The sequence below is a fragment of the Lactuca serriola genome, chromosome 1, assembly GCF_051521515.1.
Source record: "Lactuca serriola cultivar US96UC23 chromosome 1, Lser_US96UC23_V15, whole genome shotgun sequence".
NCBI lineage: Eukaryota > Viridiplantae > Streptophyta > Magnoliopsida > Asterales > Asteraceae > Lactuca > Lactuca serriola.
The window spans coordinates 47,265,289-47,273,980 of record NC_136408.1 but is presented as its reverse complement, the minus strand read 5'-3'; the positions used below and the strand labels follow the sequence as shown (position 1 = coordinate 47,273,980).

Genomic DNA, 8,692 nt, shown 5'->3' with positions numbered 1-8,692 from the left:
GTATTGTAGTTTATTTTTATTCACTTATGAATAACGATAGCTGAAAATATTAAAAAAAATAAATTTTTTATTTTATCTTAAAATTATATCAATATGGATGTCTATTTGTAGAGAATAAAAAATCATGAATTTTGGTGTATTTAAAATCATTTTTCGATAAAAATAAACTATGTTTTTGTATATATTAAGGTAATGATTAACATAGTATAAGGAAACATGTTTTGTTGGAAAACACATGTCTATTCCTTTCCCATTTCTGCTGGTAGGACGGAAGCTTTTGCGGCAAAAATAAATGAGTGACTGAGAATGATTCTCCCATTCTCAACTTTTTTTTTCTCAATTGAACTCTCTCTCTCTCTCTCTCTCTCTCTCTCTCTCTATATATATATATATATATATATATATATATATATATATATATATATATATATATATATATATAAGATTATATTTAAATATAGTAAAAATTTAAAATAGAATAATGAAATATAAAAGGATGTAACTATAATATAATCATATGAATTTAAGGGTTATAGTTGTAAGAAATATACAATCGTTACTAATTCATTTTGTAGGCACATGGTACACCCCTTTTTGCAAATAAATTCTAAAAACTCTCCATTTGTCTCACAAAGAAACAATAAACTTTTCTTGAAAGAGGCGACTTCTATCAGGGTTTTAGCGGTGAGGTGCTATTCAATTCATGTCTTTCTTTTTGGTGTTAACTAGTCGTATTAAGTTCCCATCCAAGATTTCCTTGGTTTTGCGGGGTAACATCCCTTATCATCCGTTTTTCTTCTTCCTTCCTCTGTTTTTCTGCTTCCTCTTCTTCCTCAATGAGGTTTCAAAAATTGAACACCATCCCTATGGAGATGTTAGGAGAGAACATAACCACGTAAGTGGGCTTTGCCCACACCTTTAAGTCTAAAGGAAACCTTTCAGTAGTATAACAAGCACCAAACAACAAAAACCTTGATGTTTCTTTACGTATATATTGTGATGTTATTTCTCGTTCAGTTTTCATTAAATTATTTGTTTGATTAAAACTTTACAGCACAGACCGAAACGCGTTAAGAACATGGCTAGCAGTAGTGTTGTCGGCGTGTCAACTCTCCATGACAAAGATGAGAGCTATCTTAACTCTGAAAAATACGCCGAAGAACTGCAACTTCAAGAGGCGCTCATATATTCAGAAGCATCAATATCATCCTCTTCATCCCAACAGGATGCATCATCATCATCCGAAAACGATGCATCATCAATATCATCATCATCATCCCAAAATGATACATCATCAACGCCATCGTCAGCATCTCAAAATGATGCATCATCAACATCATCGTCGTCGTCATCCTTAAACGATTCATCATCATCATCAGCATCATCAATTCCAGAAACGTCCACACCTACACATTCATTGAAGATGAAGGAGCCAGTGGTGACATCTGATGCATCCCAATCATCCGAGAGCTTCTTCTGCGACATTTGCATGGACACAAAGTCCTCATCAGAAATGTTTTCAAAAGCAACAGTTTGCGGCCATCTGTACTGCTCTGATTGTATATCCGGACACGTATCTGCGAAGATTAAAGAGAACATCACGAATGTGAAGTGTCCGGACCCAAAATGCAAAGAGGTAATTGGCCCTGAACATTGTCGAGCCATAGTCCCAAAAGAAGTACTTGAAAGGTGGGAGGAAGCTTTGTGCGAGTCTTTGATCCTGGGTACTCAGAAATTCTACTGCCCGTTTAAAGATTGTTCAGTCATGTTGGTGGATGATGGTGGAGAGTCTGTGACATCGTCAGAATGCCCAAACTGCCACAGATTGTTTTGTGCGCAGTGTAAGGTGGCATGGCATTCAGAGATGGATTGTAATGAGTTTCAAAGCCTGAATGAGGATGAGAGAAATCCAGAGGATATAATGTTGATGCAGCTTGCCAAGAGCAAAGAATGGAGAAGGTGCCCAAGCTGCAATATTATTGTGGAAAAACAAGAAGGTTGTCATCGCATTTCTTGCAGGTTAATATTATGGCTTTTGCTTTCGGTTGTGATTTTGAATAATATTTTTCAGGTTACCGACTGATCTCTCTTGTTGCAGATGTGGGAATCATTTTTGTTATGGATGTGGGAAAATACATGTTGGAAGCTATGCTTGTGATGTTTGATTTGGCATGATGGTGTTGTGTAGAATTTTTGAGTAAATGGGATTTATTTATCATTTTAAACCATAACTAAAGTGATACATTCTAATTGCACATTCTTGCTTTTTAAAATTTCCTATGGTTTCTTAAGATAATATAAAGGCATGACGAAAATGTTTATTTGAACATATATGTATCTTATGTGGCAAAAAAAAAATAAGAAAATAAGATAATAAAATCAATTATAGGTTGCAACCGATAGGAAGACGATGTTTTAAGCATCTACAATAAGAGCCATGTATCTTGATTCTTGAAGTAAGCGCGCGTTCTTTTATTTCTCATTTTCAAACGATAATTAAATTGTCGCTTTCTATTTGGACATTCTCACTTTTTAATTTAAAGTTTTCAATGATTTTTAAGAGGATATTGAGATGAAGAAAACGTTTATTTGAATGTACATGTATCTTATTAACCTTTATTAAAACTAGATATGTTGCACATGCTCCGGCCGTCTGCGTCTGATTTGAGTCGTCTGATTTGAGTGTTGTTGTTAAAAGATGTATGTAGAGTAATTCGACCCTGATAGATAGAAGGCAGAAAAAAAACAAAAATAATAAATAAATATGAGGATCAATATAGAAAAAAATATAACAAAAGAAGAAATGACAGACTACAAAAAATCCTAAAAATGAAAAAATGACTAATGAATTAAAAATGTTAGAATTAGCAAGTTTTTAGAAAAGGCACCAAAGTTGTCAAATTCTTAAAGTTTTGTGGCCAAACTTTGAATATTAAAAGGTTCCTAAAAAATTTAAAAATTTTAATTGCAAAGACCAAAAGTGTCAAAATGGCTAAAGAATAACAAGCAAAGTTGACAAAAAACATGCAAGCTTCCTATTCCTAACTTTCAACTTCTTTTATATATATATATATATATATATATATATATATATATATATATATATATATATATATATATATATATATATATATATAAGAAGTTGAAAGTTAGGAATAGGAAGCTTGCATGTTTTTTGTCAACTTTGCTTCATCACATATACTTATATACTTACATACCGTCTACCATTTTTTTTTATCATTTCCTAAAAGATATATATATATATATATATATATATATATATATATATATATATATATATATATCTTTTAGGAAATGATAAAAAAAAATGGTAGACGGTATGTAAGTATATAAGTATATGTGATGTTTTATGTTTGTCACTGAATGATTGTTGGGAGTCAACTAAACAAATATAAGAGGGGCCACAAATGAATTGTAAATATATATCACTGTTATAATGCACCAGAAAAATAGTATAAGATAAACATGATCGATCCACACAGACACATGCTAATAATATGCTTCTTTGCACAAAACATGATCCGATCAATTAAAAAGGGGCTTTGTTTTGAAAAATCATTTGTAAAAGACTAAAATGAAAGTGTACTAAAAGAGAATTTAGAACTCTCATTCTATGTTTGACTAGATTAGTATCGCAATTCAACAATGACATTAACTTAACTATATATCGATTGGTACTGGAAAGCATCAACAAGTTCTAATGTTTTCCATTCACCATATTGTATAATTCAAAGCAAGCACTTTGATATAAATCTCACATTTAATTATCATATAAACAAACTCTTAGAGATAAATCAAAAGGTTGCATTAAGCTTTATGTGAATGTTTCGACAACATCCGATACTTATCAAAAGCTTAGAAACTTAAGAATGTGTGACTTTAGTTTACATCAAAAACAATTCATTGAAAATTAATTTTATGCTTGTTACTAGTTTTAATTCACAAAACAATTACGGATTCTATAATCAAATAACTGAAATGATCCAACTTTAATTCAAGTGGCCAACAAGAATTATTAAGAATCAAATATTTAATTTACTTAAAACCAAAATCACTAGATAGAATTTCAAACATTAAATAATATAATTGAATCACACACCACATTCAAAAAATAATTGGAAAGCAAGGTTTAGCCATACATGGCTAAAACAAACAACCAAGTCTAGAAATGTGAAATAGTACATGAATACGACTTACAAACCCGACTATTTAATGTTTCCAAATGGTTGAGATGAAATCCTTCAAAAATCTTTAAAGTTAGAGATCTTATGGTCTTCTCTCGTAGCGTGTGTTTTTTAGACATGATCATAATCCCACAATAAGGGTAAAAGGAAAAACTACAAAAAAAAACATCTATTCTGTATAATTCCATACATATCGTTTCAAGGTAAAGTGCATTGCCTTAATCGGGAAGTCTTCCAAAGTTGATTGTCAAAAACTGCATGTTTTCCAAGGTTCTAAATAATGTTAGGCGTGACTTGGCGGCAATGTCAAACCTCGAGCTTTTTCGAGTTGTCGCAAGGCACGTCGTTTGTAAGTCGTGACTTAAAGCGGCAATTTGTATATATATATATATATATATATATATATATATATATATATATATATATATACTACTATTATTCATTTTTATATACATATATTACTTAAGGCGGTATTTTGTTAAAGTTTGACGGCAAATACAAGCCTTGGAGTCATGACACGTCATAACGAAGTCATGGCGAACTTTTTAGAACCTTGACGTTTTCACATCACACGACCAGTGTGATTTTATGTGATTTCAATACAAATCCACATAGACCGTGGGAAGCCTTCAAATCCATAGTCCATCTTAAAACTGTCTAATTTCACCATTTTCAAAGTTAAACATAATAAAAAACCAATACTTTTGTCTTCTAGTATTTTATCCATCTTTCATCCATAAAATCTGTGTTATTTTTAATATTTAATATATTAATAATTAATAAAAAAATTGTATATAATATATGCGATACGATGCCGTTTTTTGCGGTTTTTGAAAACTAATAACCGCACCGTACTGTAAATTTGCGGTTTTTGAAAAACATAAAACTTCACCATCGGTTTTTATTGCGGTTGCGGTTTATGCGGTTAATTTTAGTCGCGGTACAGTTTTTACTCATCCGTAATATATATATATATATATATATATATATATATATATATATATATAGGTTAGGTTCATGTGAGACGACCTAATTTTGTGAGACCGTGAGACGCATTTTTTTATTTTTTTATTTTTTTTAGTTAATTCAAGTTCCGAAAATAATATTTAAAAAAAGAATTTTTTGATTTTTCCATTTATTTTGCATTTTAAAATTATTTTTAGAATATGTACAGTGTAATATTCTATTTAGAATATTTCACGTATTTTTAAAAAAAAATAGAATTTTTTTTTATTTATTTTTATTTATTTTTAGTTAATTCAAGTTCCAAAAATAATATTTAAAAAAAGAATTTTTAGATTTTTCCATTTATTTTGCATTTTAAAATTATTTTTTAGAATATGTTAGTGTAATATTCTATTTAGAATATTTCACGTATTTTAAAAAAAAAAAACGGGATTTTTTTTTTATTTTTTTAGCTAATTCAAGTTCCGAAAATAATATTTAAAAAAAGAATTTTTGGATTTTTCCATTTATTTTGCATTTTAAAATTATTTTTAGATTTGGTCTCACGGTCTCACAAAATTAGAATGGTCTCAAATGAACCTGAACCCATATATATATATATATATATATATATATATATATATATATATATATATATATATATATATATATATATATATATATATATATATATATATGCATTAAACTTTATATAATGTAGTGGATAACATTATTATAATTTTATTTTTCATGTAAGTATAACACTTTTTCCAACAACAAGTTTAATGGGACGTATTTAAAAGAAATATGTGTTAACCATGTTATATTAAAAAAAATATTCTCATCGAACAATTAACGTGATATCCTACTATGGTTATTTTTACTCCACTGAATGTCAAATACACATTTCACCTGATACAACAATTTTGTTAAACTAAGCTTTGTGGACACTATTAGCACCAATCAGGCCTTACATTTTGGAGGCTTTGTAAAAAAATCAAATTGATACTTTATAATTTTTTTAGTAGAATGGTATTAGTTAAAATCTCTATCATTGAATTTTATTAAAACTTAAAGTTGAGAAGAAGCATCTTGTAAATTCTGTAGCTGAGCAAGGTATTCATAAAATCTCTATCATTGAATTTTATTAAAACTTAAAGTTGAGAAGAAGCATCTTGTAAATTCTGTAGCTGAGCAAGGTATTCACTCCTCAGCAAGTGGTGACATCATTATGATGTAAGATTCATAACCACTGTTAGGGGCTCTGCCCCTTAGACCCCACAAAGGGGCACTGACCCTAATTGGAACCCCTTACCTAGGGGCGTTGTCACCGAATGACAACATTCCTGAGTCCAAATTTATCATTTCGAGTGTGTACCTCGTACATTCGGTCTATCTATCTCAATATTAATAATAACTATATTAAAATATGTTTGTAACACTAAAATCACCAACAATATCTCATATATAACTAACTTTTAAACTCTCGTAAACTTTTTTGTAGTTTGCCTTTTAGTTTATAAATATTCAATGATTTCAACTTTTTAAGAAACCAAAAGTGCACTTATATTAATATCTTCATTAATTATAAACAATAAATATTTATTTATTGAACCCAGAAGATTCTTGTGATGAAAGTTTATGTATTAATGCTACTTGTCAAAATGATTTATCCTTAAAGAATATATTTCTTTATTATTTTTCTAAATAAATATTACATTAATTCCTAAATATGAACCTATAGCTTTGTCACAAGTGTATGGTAGTGACATGAATATGTAAGTCTTTTTATAGTGGTATCTAAAATTTAATTGATATTAATAATATATTTAGGCAACCAATTTTTATTAATGATAAAACATGAATTAGATTACTAATATGCAATTATATTTATAATAATGTATTATTATTTTTGTCTTTTATGTTTTCGTAAGATGATAAGACCATCCATTATGGTCTTCATGACCATCACCGTCTTTCACCTTCACGTCACCACCACAACTATTCCTCAACCTAATGGGATGGTCACTTCCTCATGGTCTGCAAGAAAGAAGAAGACAGGAAGAGAGAAGAAGTAGAGAGAAGTAGAGAGAAGAAGAGAGGAGAAGAGACCTGATTGGTTGCCCGCCTCCGTCGTCCCTAACATGAACCGCCACGACCACGAGCCACCACGAGGCAGTGGGATGGTGTACACGAACGTGGTTCGTGGCCAGCTAGACCACGAAGGCCTTCGTTCCGGGTATATCGAACGGCCTAATAAAAGAAATTCTCGATTTGAGACACCTTATGATTAGAGGCCATATGTAACCGCATGACCACACACCCCGAGGGGGCTACTAGTTAATAACTTAGTTGGTGCTTATTTGATCCGTCAAACGTTTTGTTAGATCCATTGTCTAATAATTTTATCTTAATAGCAAGGTTGTAAAAATCGTTCGACGTTAGCTAGTCGGTGGACTGGGATCAAGGGATTAATCGGCTAAGCGGAGATTAATCGGGGACCATTAATTGCTAATTTGTTAGATTTTAAAAAATTAAATATTACTACTATCATATTAAAGTTCATAAATACCACTAATATCACATTAATAAGATGAATACAACACTAATCATACCTCAAATAGTTTCTATTAAAATATAACTTCTTCAATGTGTTAAAATTTAATCGGGTCTTACTGTTTCAGGCATTTTGTATGCATAGATTAATCGTTAGGCGCTCTCTAATCGGTCAATTAGCGCCTACGGATAAATCGGGGTCTAATCGGGATTTTTACAACACTGCTTATTAGACAAAAGAAGTCTACCAAAGAAACATCACATAATGGTCTTTATTAATATTTATTGGTGTTTACTCTTTTCATAAGCAGCAAAATGTATGAACGAATTGGTGCCAGAATTTATTTTTACACCAATATATGTAACACGCTTAGATAATCTCCAACCCATATTCATTTTTTCTCCCATAAATTGAGTAAAAAATGGAGTAAATAGTGTTCATCTCCAACCCTATTTCATTTTCTAACGTATTTTTTACCCCAACAAGTATATTCTTTGAATATTTCATTTTTATAACTTATATATATTATCAAATACACCTCTCTACTAATTACACTCTATATTTATGATTAATTAATATAAATTAGTATATAACATGATATTATAAATATTAAATATTACATTTAAATTATAATTAGTAGATAAAATAAACTAGAAATGTATAAAATAAAAATGAGAGGGACTAAAATTGACAACCAAACTTCACCTTCATTTTTGGAGATATGAATAGTATTACCCATATATGGGGGAATACTATTCATATCTCCAAAAATGGAAGTGAAAATGGAGTAGGATTAAAGAAGAATGGGAAAAAATGGGGGAAAAAATGAAGTTTGGGGGTGGGTGGGAGATGCTCTTAAGGAAGGAGGGAGTCATTTCCTTTAACCCAATCACATCCGTTTTTCTTTTTAATTTTTCTTCAACTTTCTCAATTCACAACACACGGAAACCATATCTTTTTCAACCCACTCAACTCATTCAATTAA

At 30.1% G+C, this 8,692-nt stretch overlaps 1 protein-coding gene across 4 annotated transcripts; it reads left to right on the top strand.

The window, feature by feature from the left end:
• The first annotated feature begins 543 nt into the window (after nucleotides 1–543).
• LOC145087099 (E3 ubiquitin-protein ligase RSL1-like) lies at nucleotides 544–2,273 on the top strand. 4 transcript variants are annotated; one of them, XM_079025016.1, is made up of 3 exons: nucleotides 544–684; nucleotides 1,055–1,997; nucleotides 2,099–2,273. In XM_079025016.1, the coding sequence occupies exons 1-3, from the start codon at nucleotides 580–582 to the stop codon at nucleotides 2,173–2,175; spliced, it is 1,125 nt and encodes a 374-aa protein (XP_078881142.1). In that variant the 5' UTR covers nucleotides 544–579; the 3' UTR covers nucleotides 2,176–2,273. The 4 variants fall into 4 exon arrangements, with proteins under 4 accessions (XP_078881142.1, XP_078881127.1, XP_078881135.1 ...); XM_079025001.1 differs by having other exon boundaries at nucleotides 2,072–2,273; XM_079025009.1 differs by having other exon boundaries at nucleotides 550–684; nucleotides 1,055–2,019.
• Nucleotides 2,274–8,692: the final 6,419 nt, after the last annotated feature.

What these genes read in the sequence shown, in the direction of transcription:
- LOC145087099 (XM_079025001.1), top strand. Translation starts at nt 580, where the DNA reads ATGGTACACCCCTTTTTGCAAATAAATTCTAAAAACTCTCCATTTGTC. An exon ending in CTTCTATCAGGGTTTTAGCG is followed by an intron (nt 685 to 1,054) that starts GTGAGGTGCTAT and finishes AAAACTTTACAG; the next exon opens with CACAGACCGAAACGCGTTAA. An exon ending in TATTGTGGAAAAACAAGAAG is followed by an intron (nt 1,998 to 2,071) that starts GTTGTCATCGCA and finishes AATATTTTTCAG; the next exon opens with GTTACCGACTGATCTCTCTT.